The sequence below is a fragment of the Somniosus microcephalus genome, chromosome 10, assembly GCF_052327205.1.
Source record: "Somniosus microcephalus isolate GS21.2 chromosome 10, FLI_Smic_1.0, whole genome shotgun sequence".
In the NCBI taxonomy this organism is placed as follows: Eukaryota; Metazoa; Chordata; class Chondrichthyes; order Squaliformes; family Somniosidae; genus Somniosus; species Somniosus microcephalus.
This window is the reverse complement of record NC_140996.1, coordinates 115,299,960-115,326,987: the sequence shown is the minus strand read 5'-3', so window position 1 is coordinate 115,326,987 and position 27,028 is coordinate 115,299,960. Positions and strand designations below refer to the sequence as shown.

Here is a 27,028-nt window from a genome sequence, read left to right as displayed (position 1 = left end):
GTGTTTATCGTGAGATACTTCCTAGAGGATTCTTCAACCTCCATCTGCAAATATGCTTGTGCTAGGTCAATTTTTGTAAAACGCTTCCCTCCAGATAGTGAGGCGAAAATATCTTCTATCCTCGGGAGAGGATATTGTACTGTGTGAAGGACTGGGTTCACCGTCACCTTAAAGTCCCCACAGATGCGAACCTTCCTTGGCTCCTCAGACTTATTGTTTAACATTTTCTTCATGACAGGAACGATGGGTGTCGCCCACTCGCTCCAGTCTACCTTAGATAACACGCCTGCATTCTCCAGATTCTCCAGCTCTGCCTCGACGGCTCGGCAAATTGCATATGGTACCGGTCTTGCTTTGAAAAACTTGGGAATTGCATTCTCTTCTATTTTTATCGAGGCGGTTACGCCTTTAAGAGTTCCCAGTTCTTGTTGAAATACCTCTTTGGCGTTAGCTAAGATTTTTGACAATTGTCCAAGTGTGACGTCATCTTCCTTTTTACCAGCCACCGTCAGTGCCTGAATGGAGTGCCAGTCTAAACTTATCTTTCTGATCCATTCACGTCCCAATAACAGTGGTCCACCATCTTGCAGTATGTACAGATACAATTTCTGTATTTCCTTGCCGTTGTATTCGACAGGCACCCTTATTTTCCCTCTGGGGTATACTTTTTGCCCCGTATACGTCTTCAAGACAATGGATGTCTCTTTCAAGGGTACGTGTGAGAATAGCCGCTCGTAGTCTCGTCGATTCATGATGGTCAGGGCTGATCCTGTATCCAATTCCATTTTGACTTGGGACCCTGCTATCGTGAGGGTGACCCAAATGGTTCGGTGATCCTCTTTTGCGATTACGTTGTGAAGTTTGAGACAGCTTAGTCTCTTGTTCCCGGATTCACTATCGCTCATCTGGTCTTCAGAACTACTGTCCATCATCTTTTGTACTTTCCTGTACTGTTCCTTAGTAGCATTTTTGTTGTCGTTGGTCTTCTTCCCAGACCTGCAAACTCGTGCAATGCGTCCCATCTTTCCACATTGCCTGCATATTTTGTCCTTGGTCCAGCAGTCCTTCTGGTCATGGGTTGTTCTGCTGCAGCGATAACATTTTTCAAATCCCCGTGTCATTTCGTGGGTGCCGTATTCCTGTGGCTTTTGCTGTATTTCCGCAGCTCCCCTTGCTGCTGCTTCGTACGATACTGCCACGCTGAAAGCCTTATCTAGCGTCAGCTCTTTCTCTGAGAGTAACCTCTTCTGAGTTCCTTCACTCAGGAGTCCACAGACAAATTTGTCCCATAGGGTATCTGCCAGTCTTGCTCCGAACTGGCAGTGCTTTGATAGCTTGCGTAGTTCCGTAAGGTAATCAGCATTGCTCTCATCTTTATGCTGATTTCTCGTGTGGAATTTAAATCTGTCTGCTATCAGCAGCGGTGTAAGATTTAGGTGTTCCTGTAGGATATCAACAATTTCGTTAAAACTCTTCGCCATCTGTTTGGCTGGAGTAATCAGGTTCCGCAATAGGCCGTACGTTCTTGCGCCCATTAAGTTTAGTAGTACCGATGCCTTTTTCTCATCGGCTACTTCGTTTGCCTCGCAATATACTTCGACTCTTTCCACATACGTGGTCCAGTCTTCTATTGCATTATCGAAGGCAGTGATATTGTCAGTCTTCAGCATCTTAGAAATCTAAGATGGCGCCTCCCGCGCTTTGCCTTCTTCCCCGATTTAACAAAATGGCGCCTCCCGCGCTTTCCGTCTTCCCCGCTGCTGCTAGCGCTGTTGCTGACGTTTTATGCCTTGATGGCGACGCCCTATGGTCTTCGCGCACTTCCCCCCGCGCTGCTGCTAACGCCGCTCCCCGCGGTTCCCGTGGCAAACTGCAGCTCCTCGCGGCTTTCTGCGCTTCTAATTTCTTTTATTTCCCCGTCGTCAGAGCAACCCTGCGGGACACTTTCCTCCCTCTTCTCGGGTCTGTACGCTGCCCGGCTTCGTAGCACCGGCCGCGCCCTGTGTGCTCCTCCCTCTCTCTCTCTCTCCTCTTCCCGACAACGCTGCTCGGCCCCGTTGAAAAGCCACCCAATCGAGCTCTAGCCTGCCACAGCCCAGGAAGGATCAGTGTACTACCTGCCACCAGCCCGATTAGCTGGAACACCATCGACAGGATAACCAAGCCCCGCTCTCGACAGCCTCTCCTGCAAATCTTCAACTCCGATGAATCAGAGGCGGTTGCCCACGGTCGACGCCCGTTTCTTCTGTTTGTTTTATTTATTTATTTATTTTTCTTTCTTCCTTCTGGCCTCGACCTCTGACAACTTTGCTTCAGGGATGGATCCCCATGAGGTGGTGCAGACTGTAGGTAAGTTCGGATCTGCTCGTCGCCAGTATTATATCCGTGTGTAATTGAGACACGGACTGCAGGAGTTGGTTATAACAGGTCTTTACTGAGTGGAGACAAACTGGAACTACTATGCAAAAGTTACTACACAGGCTTATATACAGGGGTGGTCACTACTGGTACTGCAGTATACAGGGGCTGCAGAATATAGTTCCTTCTGCAAAGTACATACACTACAGAGGACATTTTGATGACCTCAGGCCATTTCGAGTGCGCATCCACGGCGATTAAAAACATTGAGTCCATGAATGGACCAGCAAAATCAATATGCTCCCGTTGCCATGGAGATGAGGGCCACTCCCATGGGTGTAGAGGGGCCTGTGGTGGTGCATTTTGGACTTTCTGGCATCCTGAGCAGCTCTTGGTCAGGTCCTCGATTTGTTTATCGATTCCCGGCCACCACACATAAGCCCTGGCTCGGCTTTTCATTTTTACCCCTCCCAGATGACCCTCATGAAGCTCACTGAGCACTCTATCCCTTAACTTGGGTGGAATTACCACTCGGGATCCACACATCAAGGTCCGCTGGCACACTGACAACTGTTCTCTCCTTGTCGAGAATGCTGGCAACAGTGAGTCGCCATGTGCTGGCCATCCCTTCACCGTCAAATCATATACCCGAGACAGTGTCGGGTCATTTTGGGTTTCCTTTTTGATACAAGCGTTATTTACCGGTAGGTATTCAACTATAGTCGAATGGAATATTTCGACAGGATCCACTGCTGGTGCTTCCTCCGCAGTAGGCAGTGGCAGGCTTGATAGCCCATCAGCATTTCCATGCTGTTTCGTGCCCTTATATTCAATCTCATAGTGGTGCACCTCTAGAAAAAGTGACCATCTCTGTAGTCGCTGCGCAGTCATCACCGGAACGCCCTTCTTCGGATTAAAAATGGAGACAAGAGGCTGGTGGTCAGTCAGCAAGGTGAATTTCTGCCCGTGCAGATAGTGATTGAACTTTTTCACTCCCCACACTAGGCTGGGCGTAGTTACGCTTGGCTGAGGTTAGTGATCATGACGCAAAGGCTATTGGCCTCTCTGAGCCGTCTGAGAATTTGTGCGACAGCACCGCTCCAATGCCGCAGGGTGACGCATCACATGCCAACCAAATTGGTAATGCTGGGTTGTAATGGGCCAATACCTCTTTCGATGTGATTAGTGCTTTGCTTTTCTGGAAAGCTCGTCTACATTCGTCACTCCACTTCCATGGCACCCCAGTTTGCAGTGGGGTGTTCAGTGGGTGTAGTATTGTAGACAAATTTGGCAAGAACTTAGCCCGAGGAACGACCTCAGTTGTGACACATTTTCCGGTGCTGGAGCCTTGACTACTGCCTCAATCTTCTCTGGGGACTTATGTAACCCCTCTTTATCGATAACGTGGCCACAATACGAGATCTGTTTTCTAAAAAACTCGCATTTGGGGCGGTTAGCTCGGAGCCCATATTCCTGCAATCTAGTGAGCACCTGCTCCAGGTTGGCAAGGTAATCACTATCATTTTCGCCCGTGACCAGGATGTCGTCCAAATAACACTGGGTCCCTGGGATCCCTTGCAGGACTTGTTCCATTGCCCTCTGCCAAATAGCCGGAGCTGATGCTACCCCGAATACCAGCCGGTTGTATTGGTAGAGACCTTTATGGGTGTTGATTTTGAGGTATTTTTTTGATGCTTCTTCTACCTCCATTTGCAGATACGCCTGGGCCAGATCAATCTTAGTGAAGCGTTTCCCTCCAGATAGCGAGGCAAAAATATCTTCAATCCGCGGAAGTGGATATTGTACGGTGTGAAGGACCGGGTTCACTGTTACCTTAAAGTCCCCACAGATGCGAACCTTCCTTGGTTCCCCAGGCGTGCTGCTCAACGACTTTTTCATCACAGGGACGATGGGTGTAGCCCACTCGCTCCAGTCTACCTTGGACAGTACACCTGAACGTTCCAGACTCTCCAGCTCTGCTTTGACGGCTGGGCGGATCGCATAAGGTACCGGTCTGGCCTTAAAAAATTTTGGGCTTGCGTTTTCTTCAATTTTAATCGTCACTGTCATGTCTTTTAGTGTTCCGAGTCCTTGCTGGAACACTTCTTTCGCGTCAGTTAGGATCTTTGACAGTCGCCCAGGTGTGACGTCATCATCCGTTTTGTCAGCCACAGTCAGTGCCTGTATGGAATGCCAATCCACTTGTATTTTCCGGATCCATTCATGTCCCAGTAATGGTGGTCCTCCATCTTGCAATACATACAGGTCTAGTTTTGGTGTTTCCTTACCGTTATATATAATGGTCACCCTTATTTTTCCTTTGGGGTAGACTTTTTGCCCCGTGTATGTCTTCAAAATAATTTTTGTGTCTCTCAAGGGTATGTGTGAGAATAGCCGCTCGTAGTCCCATCAGTTTATGACTGTTAGGGCTGATCCTGTGTCCAATTCCATCTTTACCTGGACTCCTGCTAACTTGAGAGTGACCCAAATGGTTCAGTGATCCTCCATTGTGATCACATTATGTAGTTTCAGACAACTCAGTTCCCTGCTTTCGGAGTCGTTATCACTCTTTTGTTCATCTGAACTATTCTCCGTCATCTTATGTACCTTCTTGTACTTTCCTTTGGTAGGTTTCTTATTGTTGGTTTTCTTTCCCGACCTGCAGACTCGTGCTATGTGTCCTACTTTTCCACACTGTCTGCACACTTTGTCTTTGAACCAGCAATCATTCTGGTCGTGTGTTGTTCTGCCGCAGCGATAGCACTTCTCTGTTCCATATGACATTTCGTTTCTGCCATATTCTTGCGGTCTCTGTTGTATCTCTGCAGCGCCCCGTGCTGCTGCTTCATATGATACCGCAATGCTGAAAGCCTTTTCCAGCGTATGGTCCTTTTCAGATAAAAGCCGTTTCTGGGTTCCTTCACTTTGAAGCCCACACACAAACTTGTCCCTTAAGGTATCTGCCAGTCCCGCTCCAAACTGGCAGTGTTTCGATAGTTTACGCAGTTCTGTTAAATAATCAGCATTGCTTTCATCCTTATGCTGGTTCCGTTTGTGAAACTTGAATCTTTCTGCTATCAGCAGCGGTGTGGGGTTTAAATGTTCCTTTAGTGTTGTTACTTTGTCTTCAAAACTCTTTTCCATTGGCTTCATTGGGGTTACTAGATTTCGTAATAAACCATATGTCTTTGCACCCATTAAATTTAACAATACCGACGCTTTCTTGTCATCTGACACCTCATTTGCCTTGCAGTACACCTCTATTCGTTCGACATATGTAGTCCAATCTTCGACTTCATTGTCAAATGCGGTGATACTGCCACTCTTTGGCATTTTGGGTGTGGTTTAAAATGGCGTCTCCCAATGGCTTAAAATGGCGTCTCCCGCACTTTCCTTCCTCCCCCGCTGCTGGCAACGCCGCTCCCGGCGGTTCTCGTGGCAATGGCGGCGCCCTGTAGGTTTCACGCGCTTCTCCTGCGCTGCTGCCAACGACGCTCTCGGCGGTTCTCGTGGCAATGGCGGCACCTCGCGGGTTTCTGAGCGTCTCTCTCTCCCTCTCTCCGACGCTGCTCAGCCCTTGAACACCGGCTGTGCCCTGTGCGCTCTGCCCTCTCTCTCTCTCCCCCGTCGACGCTGCTCGGCCCTTTGCTGTGCCGCTCGGTCGGGCTCTAACCCGCCGCTGTCCGGGAAGGGTCTGCGCACTACTTGTTGCCAGCCCGTTTCGCTGGACCACCTCAACTGGAAAGCCAAGCCTGGCTCTCGACAGCCTCCCCCGCAATTCTCGAGTCTCTGCTGGATGACTGGGCGGTTGCCCGTGGTCGACGCCCGAGTCTCTGGCCTTGACCTCCAATCCACTGATCTCCAGGAACGAATCCCCGGGAGGTTGCAGGTAGGTTCGAACTTACCTCGTCATCAATGTTGTGTCTGTGTATAATAAGACACAGACTGCAGGAGAAACGATACATTAGGTGTTTACTCAACGTGGCTCACAGTGGAACTGACTGTACAGATTACTACTCAGTGCTATATACAGGTGTGGTCACTGCCGGTACTACAGTATACATGAGCTGTAAAAAGTAGTTCCCCCCCCTTAAAGGTATATACATTACAATTTCCTCACAGTCATGGGGGCTGACGTCACCTTCCAGGATCTACGACGGAGGGAGCGCAGGCAGTGAGAAAGATGGGAACATGTGCGCAGAGGGAGGAGAAGGGCCATCAGGGCTCTCAACAGGAGGCCTTATCCACCTAGGGTCTTCTAACATCACTTCTCCTACCTTCAATTAAGTGAGGAGCAGTGTATTGGGAGGCTTCACTTCACCAAGGAGGTGGTCACAGAACTCTGCCACCTCCTGCAACCAGACTTCCAGCCTCAGACCAGGGCAACCACGGCTCTCCCAGTGGCAGTCAGGGTTATCGTAGCCCTCAATTTCTTCCCCAGTGGATCCTTCCAGTCTGTAGCCGGAGACATATCTAACATTTCACAGTTCGCTGTCCATCGCTGCACCTGGGAGGTCACTGAGGCTCTCTACAGCATGAGAAGGGATTACATTGGCTTCCCAATCTCCAGAGAGAAGGAGGACGAGCGTACATGTAGCTTTGCCAGGAGGAGCCCTCCAGTACTTGGCTGAGTGGGTGTCCCATTTCGTGTTGGTCTGCTGCATGCTCTACAACTTAGCCATCAGGCGGGCGCAGCCCTTGCCAGCAGTGATTGCGGGACCACCTCAGGAGGATGACGAGGCAGAGGAGGACGAGGAGGGGGAGGAGGAGGAGGAGGAGGAGGAGGAGGAACAACAGGAGGGAGGAAGGAGGCAGAAAGACAATCGGCCTTCCAGATGGGCTGTCAGGTTTGGCCTAGAAATTCAGTTGTTTGCGCAAGCCGCTAGCGCCTTAGGAGGAGGAGAAGTGGGGTGCTAAGCGGCAAGCGCCTGGGCGCAGCGCGATCTGCGCCTCTCGCGAACTTCAGTTAAGATTTAGCGGCGGCGCAAAACCTTTGCGCGTGCTCAGCTGCGCGCGCAGATCCTGACGTTATTTCATGGTGCAACACCCTTTGTGCGCCCCAAACCGGAAATTCAGTGGCGCCGGCCTATTGTACGCCTGGCGCCCCTAGCGACTGGTAGAGGGGAACGGTTCCCAGTCGCTGCGGGGCGCGGGGGGCGCTAATTACAGGGGACTCCTCCTGCAGTATAAATGGCAGCCATTTTGCACCACTCCTTCTTTGTGAGAGACGGATCTTTGGAGAGAGACAAAGGTAGAGAGCTTTCTGGTTTGGCTCAACACTCGCACAGGTACTTGTGGCTTCAGGCCACAGCTTTGCACTTGTCTTTAACTTCAGAGTCATAGCATTGATTGGAAACATATAATGGGGGCTGCAATGGGTGGAAACGTTGGGCTTCTCCATTGCATTCAAAGGGCTCAGAGACGCCATGAGAGAGTGCCAGTCATGGCCAGACGGAGAAGGGGCAACAGGCGTCGGCAAAGGAGGCCTTACCCACCCAGGGTATACCGCCAGCAGTTCTCATATCTGAACATGTCTGAGGAGCAGTGTGTTCGGAGGCTGCGATTCAGAAGGGCGGTGGTCACTGAGATCTGCCACCTGCTTCACGGAGATCTGCAGCCACAGCTGAGGAGCAGGACGTCTCTGTCGGTGGCAGTGAAGGTGACGGTGGCTCTCAACTTCTATGCCACCGGCTCCTTCCAATCCGCTACTGGGGACATTTCCAACATCTCCCAGTTTGCGGTACATTGCTGCATCCGCCAGGTGACCAATGCCCTTTTCAGAAGGAGACGTCAGTTCATCTCCTTCCCCATGACCGTTGACAAGCAGCAACAGCGTGCAATGGGCTTTGCAGCATTAGCGGGCTTCCCCATGGTGCAGGGCGCCATTGACTGCACGCATGTGGCTTTGCGGGCACCTCTAGAGAATGCCGAGGATTACCGCAACCGGATGGGCTACCATTCGCTCAACGTGCAGTTGGTGTGTGACCACAGGCAGCTCATCCTAGCTGTCAATGCCCGCTTTCCAGGCAGCAGCCACGATGCCTTCATCCTGCGCCAGACTTCTGTGGCAGACATGTTCGAGGTCCAGCCTCAACCACGAGGATGGCTTCTCGGGGACAAAGGCTATCCTTTGTGCACCTGGCTGATGACCCCGCTCCGTGCGCCCAGCACCCCTGCTGAAGAGGGATACAATGAGAGCCATCAAGCAACCAGGAACATCATTGAGCAAACAATCGGCGTGCTGAAACAACGGTTCCGCTGTCTGGATCGTTCCAGGGGAGCCGTACGGTACTCGCCTGAGCGAGTCTCCCATTTCGTTGTCGTGTGCTGCATGCTGCACAACCTGGCTATCCGCAGGACTCAGCCACTGCCAGCAGACATTGGAGGACCACCGGAGGAGGAGGAGGAGGAGGACCAGCACAGGAGGGAGGCAGAAAGTGCAAGGGCCGCCCCTCGGCGGCTTATTGCAAGTCAGTTCTAGGCCCCCTCTCAGGGAATGGCTTGTGCCAATGGCAGAAGATGAATGTAGCCGCTCCACAAGCCCTCAGCCGAGCAGGGCAACCAGGACTTCCAAAAGAAAGCATGGACAGTGCGATTTAAGAATTTTTTTTACTATGATACCTCTGTCCCCTTCCCACATGACAAACTAATGGAGAGCAACCCCCTCCAAAAACAAAAATACACCAGTCTCGGCCTTTACAAGTAAAACAAATATACCAATCTCGGCCTTTAAATATGAAACAAATACACCAGTCTCGGCCTTTAAATATGAAACAAATACACCAGTCTCGGCTTTTATATATGAAACAAACACACCAGTCTCGGCATATAAATATGAAACAAATACACCAGTCTCGGCTTTTATATATGAAACAAATACACCAGTCTCGGCTTTTAAATATGAAACAAATACACCAGTCTCGGCTTTTAAATATGAAACAAATACACCAGTCTCGGCTTTTATAAGTAAAACAAAACATTTGGCCACACCTTCTACTTTTTCCCCTGCAAGGGTGATCCGTTTTGCTTCCGTGACTGGCCCCTACCCGCCCTGCAGCTCCTCCTCAATGGGACCCCAGTGGCTGCAGCAAGGCTGGGGGAAGGCTGCTCAGGGTCAGATGGTGAGACGGCAGATGCCCTTGGGGGTCGGCCTGGACCAGCTCTGGGCCTGGAGGGGCCGGCTGCTGACTGCTCCAACTCTGCTTGGGCGGCAGAAGTCTGTCCAACAGCTGGTGGCAGCTGCAATGGAGGAGTGACAGTGTTGGCTGCAGGAATGCTGCCAACCTGACAGATCACAGGCACTCCCTGGTCGGCTGAGACATTGGCACGCGCACGGGCCAGCACTGCAGCAATCTGCTGAGGCACAGACTGCTAGGCTGCTGCGGCACATCGAGTGCCCCGGCGATGCCTGGCTGATCCAGCGAGTGTGGCAGCAGTTAGTGCCCATGTGGCCCTGGTCTGTGTCTGCATGACAGCAGCCAGTGAATGCACGGCACAACTGAGCACTTGGCTAGAAGCCGCCTGTGAAGCAGCGAAGTCCTGCTGACTCCTAGCCTGTGCTGCCGCGACGTCCTGCAGACTCCTGGCCTGTGCTGCACTGAATTGTTGCAGACTCCTGGCCTGTGCTGCACTGAATTGTTGCAGACTCCTGGCCTGTGCTGCCCCGAATTCCTGCACACTCCTTGCCAGTGACTCTATGGAATCAGGCATCCTTGCCACTGCAGCCATGAGCTCAGTGTGCCTGCGCTCAGCCTGGGCGCCCATTTCCGCTAGGAGCCGCACCTCCTCTGCGCTCACCGTAGCAGGACTGGAGGCCGCACTCACCCTCCGGGGAGAAGGCCGCCGAGCTTCCCCACCCCTCCTGCATTGCTGCAGCCCGCTGGTCCCCGGAGCTTCACTATCCTCCGACCCTTCCCCCCTGCTCCCCTCCAGGGAAGACGTGTCACCATCATGGCCATGGGCTGCCTCGGCTGAGGGTGTCCCTGATGGGCTGGCTTCCTCTTCCTCCTCCTCTATGTCTGACTCGGACACAGTGCCAGCTTGAGGGGCCGCCTCCTCACCTGGCGAGTCACCATCTTAAAGCAAGGAGGCACAAGAGTTGCTTTAGAGTGAGGACAGGGCGGCAGCGAGGGAGGCATGAGCGCTGCTGTGCACTGCATTGGTTCGATAGTGGCAAAGGATGCTGGCGTGAGGCGCAAGTGGAAAGGGAGAGGTCAAAAAGGTGATGACCTTATCATTGGTGCCCAGAACAGGGTTAGCATCTCCAGTGGCGACGGGGCCACTCAGCCGGCCTGCCATGATCTGCTCCACTCGCTGCTCGAGGTCGCCCAGCTGTTTCAGGTCAGGACGGCCTCCCACGGTCTGTCGCTGCTGTTTTCTGTTATGCGCCAGCTTGGCCTGCAAGAGAAAGGACCGCCTCTAAGTACAGTGTCAAGCCCTGATCTTGCCCGCACTGCCTCCCATGGTCGAATAGCCCTGACAGTGTCTAAAGTCCTGATTGCGCAAGTGCTTTTCATGACAGTCCCATAGCTGCTGGATGAGGGCTGGCCATTAGGGCTTTCAGACCTGTTTGGCCATAAAGTGTGGTGCACATGCAGGGATGAGGAGGATACTGGAAAGGGTACTCACCCTGACAACCCGAGTGAGGTCGTTGAATTTTTTCCGGCACTGGGTTGGTGTCCTGCCAACCACGCTGTTGGACGTGACCCTGTTTGCCACATCCCTCCATGCTTTCCGATATTCAGCGGGCAGCGGCCTCCTGCCATCCTCAGGGAAGAGGATATGGCGCCTGCGGTCCACTGCGCCAACCAGCAGCCTCAGGTCACCCTCGCCGAAGCGCTGCGCTCTCTCCCTGGCCTTCTCCATTCTCCTGGGCGTGGAGCTGTTCCAGAAGCAGTGTTCAGGCCTTGCCTTAGGGCTGCAGTGTGCAGGGCGTGGCAGCCAAGCAATTCCACCCTCCCCCTTTAAGTGCTGACCGGCGCCTGACTGTCTGGCCTCAATGAGCAACTCGCCGCACCTGCGCTGCGCCCGCCTTCGGTGTTTGCGCCCCGGATCGCTGGCTTAGCGCCTAATGATAGTTCTGCATCGCCTGCTTTAGCGCAGCAGCAACCTCTTGGGGCGATGCAACTGAATATCGGCGAAGGTGGCGCTAAGTTGCGCCGGGCGCAAAAGTTAGCGAACGCCATGCTGTAGCGCCCCAAACGTGGCTATACTGAATTTTTAGGCCAAATTCACATGAATGAAACCCCAGATCCCCATAGCTCACCACATCCCTATCCCTGTCTCACGCCATATCACAGCCTCCTCCTGGGCGCAAAGGTGAAGTGAGAAAGACCACAAAATATTCCAAACACAATTCATAAATTTATCTATAAACATAATCACACATATCACTTGAATTCTAATAACGAATGACCCTTGTGCCTGCCATAGTTGAATAGCTGTCATTGTGTGCAAGATGTGAGATGTGCATGTGAGTGTTGCTAGGTAGAGATTGTTAGTAGGTGAGTGCTGGGGGTGTGGTGCATTGAGCAGTGTGCGAAGCTTGTGGTACAAATCGTGGTATGTAGCACTTGTTGAAGCCCTCACTCACCCTGACCACACGTGTGAGCTCGTTAAACTTCTTCCTGCACTGTGTGTGGGTCCTGTGATGTGATGTGCCACCTCCCTCCACATAGTCTGGCTGATTTGTGGCGAGGGCCTCCTGCCAGTTGGCGGTTACAGGACCGCCCGCCTTCGCTCCACCGCTAAAACCAATGCCTCCAGAGCTTCATTGGAAAACCTCCGGGCTCGCTCTCACTCTGGGGCGGCGATCTGTCATTAGGATTTGTAAATAAGTGCTGCTTCTCCTTGTCCTTCTTCTTATGTTTGTTGAGGCAGCTGTACACCCAGCAATGCTGAGAATGAGGTGCTGCAGCATCAATGAATCTCCCCTTTAAGTAGTGAAAAAGCCTGTGGCAATCATTACTTGCGTTTAGACTGCCCCTGATATTGGTCCATCTTTTCAGTGTAATGTCAATGAGCTTGGATTTTTAGATGAGAGACTGCAATCATTTTAATGAGGAGTTAGCATGAATTTTGCATGCAGCCTAGCCGATTTTGAGGTGGCGCTACTTAACCATTTTTAGTCTAAACACTACCCATTTCTTGGCTATAACGAATTTCTAGCCTGAGGTCCCATATGCACATCCCAATATTAATCCTAATATATTTTTGATAAAGTTCCAAAAGAATGATGCTTACATCTCTGAATGTATTTTCTTAAAAGAAAACTTGATTTTATAAATAGTACTCCCAAAATGGCTAACACAGATACCCAGAGCCAGAGACTTCTGTCAAGTCAGCATACTCGTTCGACATGTAACAAGCCTGCTTCAGGCACCAGTGGGAAAAGACAGCTTTAACTTATGACATCACTGTCTATTGATTTTTCCTGTCATTGTGGACAGTTTGAAATAAAGCTATATAAATGTATTTTAGAGACAAATAAGAAACATTTTGAAACAAGGTAAAAAGTATAGAATTTATTTTATCTATCAATCTGTTATTTGGTATTGTTTGATATAAAGTTCTGATTGAGTGAACTTAATTTAAGCAAAAGACAGAAAACAGCAGTTTTGGGCGGAGTGATCTAAGAGTCAAGGACACGAAAATCAGACTTCCATGGATTGTTGCCAGCACAGTCTGTCTTTTAGTTTGAAGTACTTCGCAAATGAAAATATAGGAGTTTGAAATAGTTTCATACTATACTTTTCCAGCAAGATACTGCATTTAGAAATCTTACAAAACCTTTCTCTGGTTTAGAAGTACAGGACACTCTCTTGCTGTTTAAACATACATATGAAATTATGCTACATTTTTCAGGGGAATGTTATAATAATGAGTGTTGTATAGTTTCTCTTTAAACAATGAAATTATAAATAATGCATCTTTTACCACAAGGTGCAGTATATGCTATAGTGATATGATGAGAGGCCATATTGTTACAAAGCAAATTGTACATCTTAGGCAGTTCCTATGGGAGGAAAGCATTAATTTTGGTGCAGCATTCTTGAATTGCATATATTTAACTTACTTCACCAAAATTCATCTTTTTGAATGATTTGCAAACTGTTTGGTTGTTTTTGTTTATTCTGCATGCAAGCTTTAAAAATTGCATTGTTGAAAACAAAGAGCAGCCTGTGTGGTCTATGATGTCCCAGCAGGAGACAGACTACAGCACACAGATAAAGAATATTTATTCTCTCCTCCCCTCACACACATGCTTGAAATACCACAATGAGAGATATTTTACAAAATACACTATCTAGATAATGAACATTTTTATAATACAGTGAACATTCAATGATTAGAAATAACAACAGAAAATGCTGCAAACACTCAGCAGATCAGGCAGATCGAAGGGTCACAGACCTGAAACGTTAACGCTGTTTTTTTCTCTCTCCACGGATGCTGCCTGACCTGCTGAGTGTTTCCAGCATTTCCTGTTGTTATTTCAGATTTCCAGCGTCTGCAGTATTTGCTATTGTATTCAATAATTAGAAATATTCTTATATGAGTTCAATATTCACAGTATTTAAATACAGACTGAGCCACCATTGGGGCATACTTCACTTGGAGGGTAGGAGTAAAGAAACAAATCAAAAGAATCTCTACATCTTGAGGCACCTTATAAGATTTTTTATCACATCCCCATAACTCAAGAAACGATCCATTAGCCAAGGTTTGATCAGTGCTGCAGCAAACATTATCATTAGAAATGCTAACGAGGGTCTGAATTATGTAAATTAATATGTTTGAAACCAAGTTGTAATGGTACTGACGCTGTAATGCACAAAGTGAAGAGAGCACAGTGCCATATATATTTTCACAACCTGCAATCATTTTTTTTGCAGCTACATTGCAGTGCTTTTTTTTAAAGTGAGGCATGGGAAAATGGCATCATAGGCTGCACCAGCTTTCACTTGTGTTCAACAACCTAATTTTTCCAATGCCATTGTGTAATAAATACCAAGTACTGATTGATCCCAGCTGTTTTGTGTACTATAATTGAGGATCCATTTACTGGCACAGTGCTGGTAAAATGATGACATTACCGTGCTCTTCACAATATCTACAGATAATCGGGCCAAATTTACAAATGCACATGAGCCTCACCCACTGGCCTTGCATATTGGGAAATCACGAGTAATGCGGCCATGGTTTCCTGATATACCTGGCTGACAGATGAGACTCACCACTGGTAGTGTACATTTATAAAATCAGTCCTGATATTTTCAATACTCCATTCTCACACATGATGTTGCATTATCAGGTTGCCCCTAGCATCAAACGTTATTTTAATTAATGATGTTCATCTGTCTACAGAACCTGCTCCGCCCACTGGAAATGTGCTGGAGCCAGATGCGTAGTCACCAACAGAAGATTACACAGACCCTATCCCAAATCGCAGAGTTAAGGTTTTATCAATATTTGTGGTTGGCAGCTCGCACCTGTAGAGGTACAGGAGAGGTGCCCATCCCGTGTGCTGGCAGCAGTCAGATTGGCACCCTGCCGCTCCAACAGGGGGACACTAAAGCCCAGGAAAGGCTGACAAAATAATTCCAGTTGTTGGTTTGAAATGCTCCGTGGGTAGCAAATCGCCATCCTTTTAAAGATACAGTAATTGATTCCCTCTGGATCATTTATCTTTGCTTTGGGCAGACTTGGGTCCTTCTGCTCCAGCTGCCGATATCTCTCCCCACCAGCTACCGAACCCCCCTCTCCTCCCCACCCACCAGACACCGCTACCTTCCGACTCAGTCACCCCACTTCCTACATTACAACAGTGTCTACACTTCAAAAGTACTCCATTTGCTGTAAAGTGCTTTGCGAAGTCCTGAGGTCTTTTTTCTTCTCTTTCCCTCACTTACCCGAAGGCTGCTGTTAGCGTCGCAGCAGCCCGATCTTCAAACACACTTTTCTGGGGGAGCTGCCTCTTACTCTCCAATATCGGGGGTGCCTCAGGCCTCACCATTCAGGCGCAGGGATTCTACCCTGTGCCCCCCGCCATGTGCCCAAAAATGGGTGTGCCCAAATTTCTAGGCCATTATATTTTTACAAAGGAACTATTAGGCTGGGAAAGGGCCCGTTCGCAAATCTGTTCTCTATTTCAGTCATGCAATCCTATCTTACATCAATGTCAAGACTGTATATCCCTGATTTCACTAACCTGCCCCATTACCGCTGGGTGGGTTAAGCTAAAGTCAGGGCTTACATTCCTACTTCACTAGACTGCCAAGGATGAGACAGACACATCACTAGCATGAGCAGATTATCACACAGGGTCATTTACCCCAATGCAATAGAATGCTGGGAATAAAAATGAACATTTTAAACAGAAATCAAAGAACAATTAAAAACACTTCAGTTGCTGTGGTTCTAGCCACAGACAGCAACCACTTATCTGACATCCCATTATTCTGGCACAGCTAAACTGCTGGTGTGATTACACAGAGGAATGTTTTGTCTGTGTGTATAATGATGCAACAATATTTTTAAAGGGACATATGCAGAACTTTACAAGTTTATAGCACAGAGGGAAGCTATTCATTCCATCGTGCCTGTGTCAGCTCTTTGCTAGAACAATCCTAAACTAATCCCACGACCCTGCTCTCTCCTCATACTCCTCTATCTTACTCTGCTTTAAATATTTAACCAATTTTCTCTTAAAAGGTGCAATAGTCTCTGTCTCAACCATTCCCTACAGCAAAGCATTCTATCCTCCAAAAACCCTCTGTGTAAAGAAGTTTCTCCTAATCCCTCTCTTCACTTCCTTAGTTATAATTTTAAATTAATGACGCCTCTTCATTCACTCTCCAACCAGAGGTGATAGTCTTTCCCTACTCATGCTATCAAAACTCTTCATTATTTTAAAAGCCTCTAATAAATCTCCCCATAGCCTTCACTGTGCCAATGGAAATAGTCTGACTATCTCAAATCATTCCTCCGAACTATGGATTTCCATCCCTGGCATCATCCTGGTGTAGAAGGCTGTAAACACTCTATGGCCCCAAAATTTCACTGAAGCAGTGGAAATAGACAAATGGTGGGCTGGAGATAGGGCTAGGGGCAGAATTCACTAAGCTAGGAGTTCCTGCTCTTGGCCCTGGATGGGAGGCCTGCCATATCAGTGGTGGCTTGTATACCAAGTGAGATTAGGTTACCTGCTGCACCAAAGGTGCTTGTGGGCTCCACTGGTGAAAACTAGGTTTGGTAAATGATCTGGACCCTCGAAGAGTAAAGTTTAAAAAAGTATGTCCTGGAATAGCCCTTTGACCAGGGATAATCGAAGCAGTAGCAGAGTCAGGGTGGGGTGTGGGGAGGTGGTTGAGTCTCAATTATCCCAATGGATGGGAAGCCAATAGAATTTCCGCAGGCATGGAGTAGACAGGTACCAAAAAAATGCCCCAAATGGCACATCCACCCACCCACGGCTCCATGCAAAAATGGTGTCCTCCAACTGACCCCACAAACCTTGGCGGGGGCCAGTAGTTCATGGTACAATTCTAACAATAATTTGGTGAAGTAATGACAATGAGAAACAAAACTTCAGATGGTACTGCTGGTTAAAAAGTTCAAATATTAAAAGCTTTAACTACCAGCAAAAATTAGCTGCCACTGTACTATCTAATTAGCATCCTGGCATAATTAAGACTTGACGTTTTCTAATATGACTAAACCAATGATTTTCAACTAGAAGATTACTGCTGCAAAGGTGGAGAGGGATTTCCACAAGAGTGATGAGAATCCACAAGGCCCAATGTATTTTGCTGTGTGTTTATAGTATATCTTTGGTGTATGTTGACATTTTTGGTGTACTCGTGCTAAAAAGGAAAGCTAAAACACCTGCTGTGGGCTTGTACTGGCACACACAATGTCAACTCAAAAAAGTCCTGCTTTAATTTGCAGTGTAAGTTGTTAAAAAAAACTGCTTAACTTTTTTGAAAATATTTTTAAACTCTATCGCCATAGGATGCTACATTCTACCTTTTGAAGGGAGCTGATTGTCAGTTCTCCTCAGTCAAAAGAAGCTGATTTGAGTCAGAGGCCAGCAAGTATGACTCCATGTAAATGTTCCAGTGCTTATGTGTATATCTTTCATTCTTCCAATCATGGTGATGTAAGTGAGCCATGTAACTGTAGCTCCTTCCTCACCTTGCTGCTAAAATGTTGTCAGGCACCAATAAGTGCAGTAGAAAGATTGCATAACATCCAAAATATCCAATCAGACAATTGGATCTTTGTACTTAATATCTGATTGGAAGGAAATCTAAATTTTAGGGGGCTAGCACAAGATGAAGATTTAACCCTCTTTGTATCTCTTTTGAAACTTCTTTATAAGGTATGTAATTATATATCCTGCAAAACTTCAACTGTAGCAGATTCAAAATATATAGATCAATGGATATGCAAATATAATCTCTAGCATAAAATGAGCAGATTTTCACAAACCTGCTGCCAGGCTAATTACAGAATAGAAAAAAATACATTATTTAATATAAAAAAGAGTTCTACCTTCAACAGCCCTCTTGAAGAAAACCTTACAACTTCCACATGTAAGTACTCCATAGTGACATCCCGAGGCTTCATCACCGCAGATCAGACAGAGTTTCTGCAGACTCAATCCAGGGGCAAAATGAGAAACGTGGCCTCTTCCATTCTCTGGCCTTTAAAGAAGAGAAAAAAACAGATTTGAAAGTGGATTGCCTCACCATTAAAAATAATTACAGCAAAACATTAGCTTTAAAAGTTTTACCTACAGCTTTGGTGAAAATTCACCAATCTTGTGTCAATTTACTTTCTATGGCCTAGAAATTCAGTTGCCTTAGCGCCGCTTTTGAGGCGCTAGAGGTACTAGCGCCAGAGTTATGGCCAGTTTAAAAATTCCCTGGGGCCCTAAATCGGCATTGCACCGGTAGCGCTGCGCCGGCACCGATGACATCATCGGTGTGCGCAGCGTCCTGGTTGCCGTGGTAACCCGCCCGAACTCCGAAATTGAGTTGCGGCCGCCTCGCCCGTGGCAGCCGCAAGCAACGTTCTGGCAGAGGTGCCTTACTCCAGTTTGCGCCGGCGCATTAAAGGCCCCGCGGCGGCCAGCCACTTTCCCGCCGGCCGCCTGCCCGCAGCTCCCTCCCCGGACTTCTCCCCGCCCCCCCCCCGGAACAGATGCAAGCCCGGCACTTGTCCGAGGTGCCGGGCTCATTTTTAAGCTGATTTGCGCGGGCCGCGGCCGGGTGCAGGCAGCTCCTCCTTAACGGGAGGAGGAGGCCTGCACGTCCCCAGCCTGCCGCACCGCATCGGGTGCCGCAGCGCCGGAACAGCGCCGCAATGGGGCAGTTAGCGCCCATTGGGAGGCGCTGAAACCCTCCAGTAGCGCCGGCAGCCGTTTGGGCGCGGCGCTACTGAATTTTTGGCGCGCGCAGGGGGACTTAGCGCCGGCACTAACTTCCGGCGCTAAAGCCCTGGCTGCGCCAAAACTCAATTTCTAGGCCTATATGTAATGTATTAGTTACATTCAGGTCATATACTTGTGGATGAACAGATTCACTTTCAAAGTGAAAATTCTGCTGATATAGAAGACTCCTGTTAAACAGCAGTCCTTTACTTGACAAAAATCAGCTAATTGGCAGATTTTCTTTTGAAGCCCATTTTTGCATTAAATGGTGTTTTACTTTATTTGATTATCTGTCTTCTGGCCAGTGCCAATTAAGGTTATTTTAATGGCTGTGCAATGGTGGAAAACACAGAAGCATCTTTGATCACTTCTCTGATCCAGAAATCATAATCATTATTGGGATAATGTTCGTTTAGTATGCTGGACATGCATAAAACAGAGCTAGGAGGTAAAGACTGACACAGCAATCTGTTCAAGTCATCCAGAATTTAACACTTCAGTTCTCATCTGATAACTGTCGAAAGCAGCAAGTTGGGAGTAATGAACAGGTCAAAATTAATCCAGCCATTTTGACATTAAACAAGAATTCAACACTCTGGAGTTAGCTAATGTTACACAACATTTTTGCATATGAGCTACTCGGCCTAATTAAATATGAAATCATTTGCTGCGCTTAGCTAAGCCTGGTGTTGGACATGTTTTCGTTCAGCTGAACCAGTTCTTTCCGCTACTTTGAGAATTAATTTGCACATGTAAACGTTTCCATTTGTGATTCAACTTGAAGTACTGGAAAACAGAAACAGTGGACACCAAGGACAAAATGTGACATCTCATGCTCAGGGTAATCTATCTCTACTTGAAATATTAAGGAAAGGTACAGTGTATCATATAAAAAGTAACATCATCTCCCATGACATAAACTCTGACCAAATATTGATCTGTACTAAAACATTACTGGCATGTCTGCATCAATACAATATGTGATACATGAAGATCAGCTTAAAATTGGTCATTCACAGTGAGGTATTGTGTCATGAAAGAGATACCGGCGGAGGTATAGTTATCACCATGATGGACTTGAGAGATCATACGTAACATCTACATAAAGGATACATAATTGAGAGAGATAGAAGGAAGCAAAGTAAACAGAGTTGTGCATCATATTTTCTGTTTCTGTTGACCACTTAGGAAGAACAGTACAAAGACATCATAGGTTCTTGCTAAGGCAATATACAAAGAATGGCACATTAACAACTATGTTTGTATCTTTGCATATGGTCAGAAGTCCTGCATTCCACTCTCATCTATTTTGAAAACATTTTTGTTTTTTTGTTTGTAGACTACTGTGAAACTTTGTAAAAATGGAAGGACTCTGTCAATTTGAGAGAAAGTTCTAAGGGGGTGAAATTCCCCTCGTTTGCACCTTCGGTGGGAGGCGTTAACAGGGCGCAAATTGTTTTTTGGCCCCCCCCCCCGAGGCGATAACCTGACTCCCGCAAAATTCTGTGGGAGATTAGCAGCGGCGCTACCGGGTATCACCCCGATCTTCTGCGCTCGGAAATCATGATGTCATCTTTGGGCGCAGCGCCCTGGTAGCACCTCGAGAGAAAATCTCCCCCTCCCGCCCCGCAGCAGTGCCGGGCGATATTACCGACTGCTGCAGGGGTTGCGAACAGTGAGGCCGGCCGCTCGCGGGGCACCATTTAAAGGCACGGTGGGCAGCTGGCCCAAAAAAATGCCTAATTAAAAAAAAAAAAATTTCGGCCACCGGTCATGGCATCTGTGCTGCGATCAGTCAGCCCGGCATTCCGGGCTGATCGCGCGGCACTCCCGCTCCCCAGTGGCCCAGAAATCTAGAATGAAACCTGCAGAGCTCGCAGCGTGGGGCCCTTCCCTTTAATGCAGGGAAGAGCCCCTGCACGTGTGGCACTGCTGAGCAGATCGCCACAGATCGGGACATTCCCCGCCTCTTGCACTCCAAGGGATAAGTGGAGCGCTTGATTTAGCGATCCACTTCCCTCTTGGGGCAAAAAGAGGGAATTTAACAAATGTTTGAAAAAGTTAGCCTGGCGCTAACTTTCCAAACATTTTTCACTAGGTGCCCCAAAAGAGGAATTTCTCCCCCTAAATGTTCCAAACTAAAATCTCCTCTGGATAGAAAATTCTACTACAAACATTTCTAGCTCCTATGATTAAAACACAGCTCTCTTTTCATTGTAATTTCAGCCATAATTTTCACAGGAAAAGCGATGAGTTGTGTCATTACAGATTAATACATCTGATGATGGGGGTTTAGAAATGTATAAAAGCCACTTTATTCTGCTGGATTCAGTAATTAGTGGGGCGTAATTCCTTTTTTCACAAAAATTGCAAGATCGTGCTTTTTGTAACGTTCTTGAATCATTAATGAAAATGTGGGAATGCAAGATTCTGTAACATTCTGTAAGATTTTGATAGTAGTAATGAACAAAAAGCAGCCAGTAATGATGCATTTGCAATAAAGATCTTTTAATACTACTCAAACCACTAATGAGCCACTTAACCAGTATTAAAACTGAAAGGTTTGTTGATGCAGCTGTGGAGTGCATAATTATTGCAAGCAATGGTAAAATGACAACATTGTAAAGCGAAATTTACAGGCTGAGCTCTGGTTGTCCTAATGTGCTCTGTAATGGAGCACAGAAATGACATACTTGGTGATGTACCAAAGAAAGAAGTGCAAGAGCACATCATAAACATGGTAAGCTCGCTGTCAGCCAAGAAAAGGCATCGGGCCGTATATTCCGATGCCTACGGGTGGGTACGTGCTGCTGTACGTACACACCCGTAGGGACATCGTAAATGTCGGTTTCAGGTATGCCAAGCGCATGCGCTGAAAACCGGCATTTCCGATCTGTCAGGAATGCTCGTGATAGATCGGACACCTGCCCTGGAGAAGGGCCTCTGCGGGTGGATAGTTCCGCTTTCTGGAGAACCTCTGCCCGCAGAAAACCCTTAGAAATCTTACGCCTGGTAAAAGCAGGCATAAGGCCTGCTTCTACCAGCATAAGAGTTGAAAAAAGTTTTTTTTTAAATGTTTTCACTCATTTATCATTTAAAAATGCTTTAAAAAAGGTAAGTTTATTTTTAGCCCCGTAAAAAACTTTAATTATTTTTTTCAAAAAATTTAATTTTTGTTTAAAATATTTAATTTATTGTAATTTCAACCAATTTTAAAAAGGTGATTTTAAAATAATGTATTTAATGTTTTGCAGTGTTTTGGGGGTGATCTCTATTCATATATTTGACAGGTCTATCTGTCAAGTGTATGAAGGGAGATTCCCGTCTCCTATTGGCTCCCCATGGCCCACATGATCCGAGGGATGCTTGCGAACCGCATGCACCTCTGGGATACCTGGGCCCTGCACATTTTGAGTTGGAGAGGCCCAGGAACGGAAGTATACGCACCTCGGGAGCTCTCAGGTAAGTCCGTAGATTTTTTCCAGATCGGAGGAAGTCAGAAAAAAAGGTGCATGGTGTAAGGCATGAATATTCCAACTCAGCATGACAAGGCTATCATAGGCCCTTTTGCCAGAAAGAATTTGGAAGGTGCAGGTCTTTGGAGTTTGGAGGAGCATTCAGAACTCATAAGGGCTCAGTGTCCTATGCGCAGATTGGTCAGTGAGCCTCATGAGAAAGATGCCTCTATCTGCTGAATGAGAGAAGCAGCAGCCTGATGAAACTGGCACTTTTCTATCTCTCTCACAGTTCATTCTGGTACTATTCTTTCCCACCTCCCCCATTGCATGCTGGTACTCTTATCTATCCACTAACCTCACTCATGCGCGTACTTTTCTCCCTCCCATCCTCAATTTAAGTTATCACTCTTCTCCCCCCTTCCTCTGTCCCAGTTCACACTGGCACTCTCATCATCCCCACCCCCCCCACCCCCTGCCTCCCGTTATTGCTACTGGTGGTTACGATCTCTTGCTGCTATTCCAAGGCATTGAACTCTGCTGCATACTGTAGACAAGAATTCCTGGTTTCACAAAATTTCTAGCCAACAGCATGCAGTGATATCAATCTCCTGCAACAGTAACAGGAGGTAGGGGATAGGAGAAGTGTTAAAGGGAGGAGGTTGGAGCAGCACTGGAAGGCTAGTAGGAGCAGTGCTGATTTTTATCTGGAAATGTGGACAAGCAAATGCTGCCCTGAACACCCATTGGTTTGGCATATTTGATGCCTATGAGGCTGACCAAGTCTGTTCGAAACCTTGGTGTCATATTTGATCACGAGTTGAGCTTCATACATCATATCTTATCCATCACTAAGACCGCCCATTTCCAGCTCCATAACAACGCCTGTCTCCACCCTTGCCCCAGCTTATCTGCTGCCGAAACCCTCATCCATGCCTTTGTTACCTCTAGACTTGACTATTCCAATGCCCTCCTGGCCGGCCTCCCTAGTTCTACCCTCCGTAAGCTTGCGGTCAACCAAAACTCATCTGCTTGTGTCCTAACCCGCACCAAGTCCCGTTCACCCATCACCCCTGTGCTCGCTAACCTACATTGGTTCCCAGTTAAGCATCGCCTCGATTTTAAATTTCTCATCCTCGTTTTCAAATCCTTCCATGGCCTCACTCCTCCTCTGTAATCTCCTCTGCCCTATAATCCCCCGAGATCTCTGCGTTCCGTCAATTCTGGCCTCTTGAACATCCCCGATTTGAATTGCTCAGCCATTGGTGGCTGTGCCTTCTGTTGCCTAGGCCCTAAGCTCTGGAATTCACTCACTAAATCTCTCCACCTCTCTACTTCTCTTTCCTCCTTTAAGACGCTCCTTCAAACCTACCTCTTTGACCAAGCTTTTGGTCATCTGCCCTAACATCTCCTTATATGGCTCGATGTCAAATTTTGTTTTTGGTAACGCTCCTGTGAAGCGCCTTGGGAAGTTTTATTACGTTAAAGGTGCTATATAAATGTAAGTAGTTGTTGTTGTCCAATAAATAGCAGCAATGCCCCGGATCCATGATGAAGTCTCTGTCCATGGCAATATTTTACAGTTTCCTACTTTCTCTGGGATAGATTATAAAGCACCCCATTAGCATTTAAAGTGTTGCTTTTGAACCTTAAATGTTTACTCAATGAGGTTCTTGGTTCACACATTCCTCATGGCGTTTATTCTCAGGGTTGTGCTGAGGTATCTTCAACCATGTTGTGCATGTAACCCAGATCTTCAAGGAGATCTATTCTTTCTTCTTCTTCAAAGAAAAGCAATGCATGCTCCTGGGAAATGTGTATTGGCAGGCATTACTTTCTGGTGGTGGCTGTACGCCATTTTTGTGTTGCTGGAACATTAGCCTTTTCTCTTTAAGTATGCCACAGGGTTGCTAGGTGTACAATCAACAAATGTTTGTTGCCTCTGATGCTGCTGCTATTGTTGATCACTGCTCAAGTGTCTGTAGGTAGGTGTGTGGTAAAACAGGCCTTCAGTGACCTGCTTAAAGGACTGCTACATGGCAAACCGATTGACTCCAGTGATGTCTCCTATAAGTGCCTGCAAGGTCATTGTGGCATACAAGTTGAGGATGTTGGTAACTTTCACTACTACTGGTAGTGTAGTGTGGATGATTAACTGTCCCTGCTGGTCTCCTTAGATCAGACAATATAATTCAGTCACCACTTTTGTGTTGAGCCTCACTGCATACTGCACTGCACTATGCCTGTGTCATGCCCAGGTAGCATTGCATGACTATTGCAGTATGTTCATTGCCTGGGATAGCTTCTGGGTCAGAGAGCAGGGGTTAAAGGTAGTTACACAGACTGGCAGAAGGTGAGAAGTGGAATTCTACAAGGATCAGTGCTGGGACCACTGTTTTTCACCATTTACATAAACAATTTGGAGTTGGAAGTACAATTTAAATATTTGTGGACAGCAAATTGGGGATATAGTTAATAGAAAGGAGGACTGCGACAAAATACAGGGAGACATTAATAAACTTGCAGAATGGGCAAGTAATTGGCAAATTAACTTCAATATAGATAAGTGTGAGGTGGTACATTTTGGTAGGAAGAATAAGGAGGCCACATACTCCTTGGAAAATAAGGGGGAAAAATTGGGTCGCACCATCTTTGGGGTGCTAATTTTGCCGGGGCGCTACTTTCCCGACAAAGTTAGTGCCTCATGCTGGAAATTGAATGGTAGCGCCCCAAGCAGGAGGTGGGTGCTACTGGAAGCGCTCCCTCTCCTCTTGGGGCGCTACCATTCAATATCGCGGCGCTATGTGCAACAGCGCCATGCGCAGCGGCACATAGCGCCACGGTATTACAGGCCTCCCTCCCTTGATTAAAGGGGAGGCGCCTAGCGCAGCGCGCACCGGGCTCCTGCTGGACCACCGGGGAGCAGGGTGCCATCAAAAGAGCCCGGCACTCAGGAGGAGTGCCGGGCTGACCGATCGCGGCCGGCACCCCGCAGGAGGAAGCGTGAGGGGGCAGGTGCTGGCAGGCGGCCCAAAAAAATGGCCGCCCAGCACCTGCCCTTTAATTTGTGCCATCACGGCCTCAAACACGACACTCTGACTCTGTCGGACATAGCGTTTGGCGGTAGGTCAGGGGGCACGAGCAAAGTTTGCGGCCGGGGTGCGAGCGGGGCGATGCGCATGGTGATGACTCGGGGCACAAAGCAACCCAATTTTTCCCCCTAAGTGTCTAAATGGGGTAGAGGAGCAGAGGGATCTGGGGGTACAGATACACAGATCACTAAAAGTTGTGATGCAGGTTAATAAGGCCATAAAAAATGCAAACAGAGCACTGAAGTTCATTTCTAGAAGGATACAATTGAAAAGCAGAGAAGTTATGTTAAACTTGTATAGAACCTTGGTTAGACCACACTGGGAGTACTGTGTACAATTCTGGTCTCCATATTATAAAAAGGATAGAGAGGCACTGGAGAAGGTGCAAAAAGATTTACATGGATGATACCAGAAATGAAAGATTATACCTATCAGGCAAGACTGAACAGGCTAGTGCTCTTTGCTCTAGAAAATAGAAGGCTGAGGGGTGACCTAATAGAGGTCGTTAAGATTACGAAAGGTTTTAATAGAGTAAACATAGAGAAGATGTTTCCACTTGCGGGAGAGATCAGAATTAAAGGCCATAAATATAAGATAGTTACTAATAAATTCAATAGGGAATACAGAAGAAAAAGAAAAGCTTACATTTATATAGCGCCTTTCAGGACCTCAGGATGTCCCAAAGCGCTTTACAAAGCTTCTTTACCCAGAGAGTGGTCAGAATGTGGAAGTCACTACCACAAGTAATGTTGAGTGGCTCCTATACCCTCAGTGCTTCTGGGTGCCATCTCCTCCTCTCCACTTAGAGAAACCCAACAACTCAACTATACTGTGACTGCTTTCACCCATTCATTACACTGGTGAGCACCAGGTATGACCTGATGTTAATTACTAACTTTTCGATGAGCCTATAATGATGCATAACTGTGTATGAGTTCCATTGATTAGCATTGAACAAGACCTTAACAGCCCAAAGCAGCATTACTCTTAGCTTTTCAATAAAGTTTATTAATCTATTTTTGGAAGAGTAGGAATCATTCAAAATACAGGTGAATACTCCATTAGCGCTTTCCTCCCAAATGCCACCATTTTTCAAGAATGCCTCCTTTTCCATATATTTACCATAAATAAATATGTAGAAAAAGGACAGGAAAAGACCATCTGGTAAATCCTGCCTGTCCATCCAGATATGGCGCAGTATTACAAACTTGTGTCAACTGTAGATATCTTCATGGGCTCAATTACATCAGTTGCTCCTTCTTAATTTGAGTATAATCACTAGCTAGAACAGACTGAATCCTTTGTTTTTTTCTCATCAGCCTAATTCCAGTATCAGCTCCCGGTCAAAATTGACTATCCCCCCATCGAAGAGAAGAATCCACCAATCTAACTTGCCAATAACCCCAGCTGAGTTCACGGGTTATCACAGCAGCAATGAATGTGAATGATCACTACAATGTTAAACCACCTTTCATTGTTTTCAGCACATTGGTTCAGACACCCTATCTGAAACTTAATCTATACCTGCCAGTGCTGCTGTCTGATTGTAGCTGTCTTTAACCCCTTGAGAGCTACATTTAGCTCAACAGTCTTTTTTAACCTATATTGCACCAAAGTCCCACGGTGGCAGAATAGTCCGTAATCCCAAAACATAACATGCAGCTTATGTGCGCCATTAACCCAATCCT

At 47.2% G+C, this 27,028-nt stretch overlaps 1 protein-coding gene across 2 annotated transcripts in view; it reads right to left on the bottom strand.

The window, feature by feature from the left end:
• The window catches only part of LOC147111638 (progesterone receptor-like), a 539,157-nt gene that overhangs the window by 393,055 nt on the left and 119,074 nt on the right, over nt 1-27,028 (bottom strand). For both annotated transcript variants that reach the window (XM_085998728.1, XM_085998729.1), the window contains one exon: nt 17,914-18,065. In XM_085998728.1, coding sequence (XP_085854854.1) covers nt 17,914-18,065 — 152 coding nt within the window. The remainder of the gene's footprint in view (nt 1-17,913; nt 18,066-27,028) is intronic.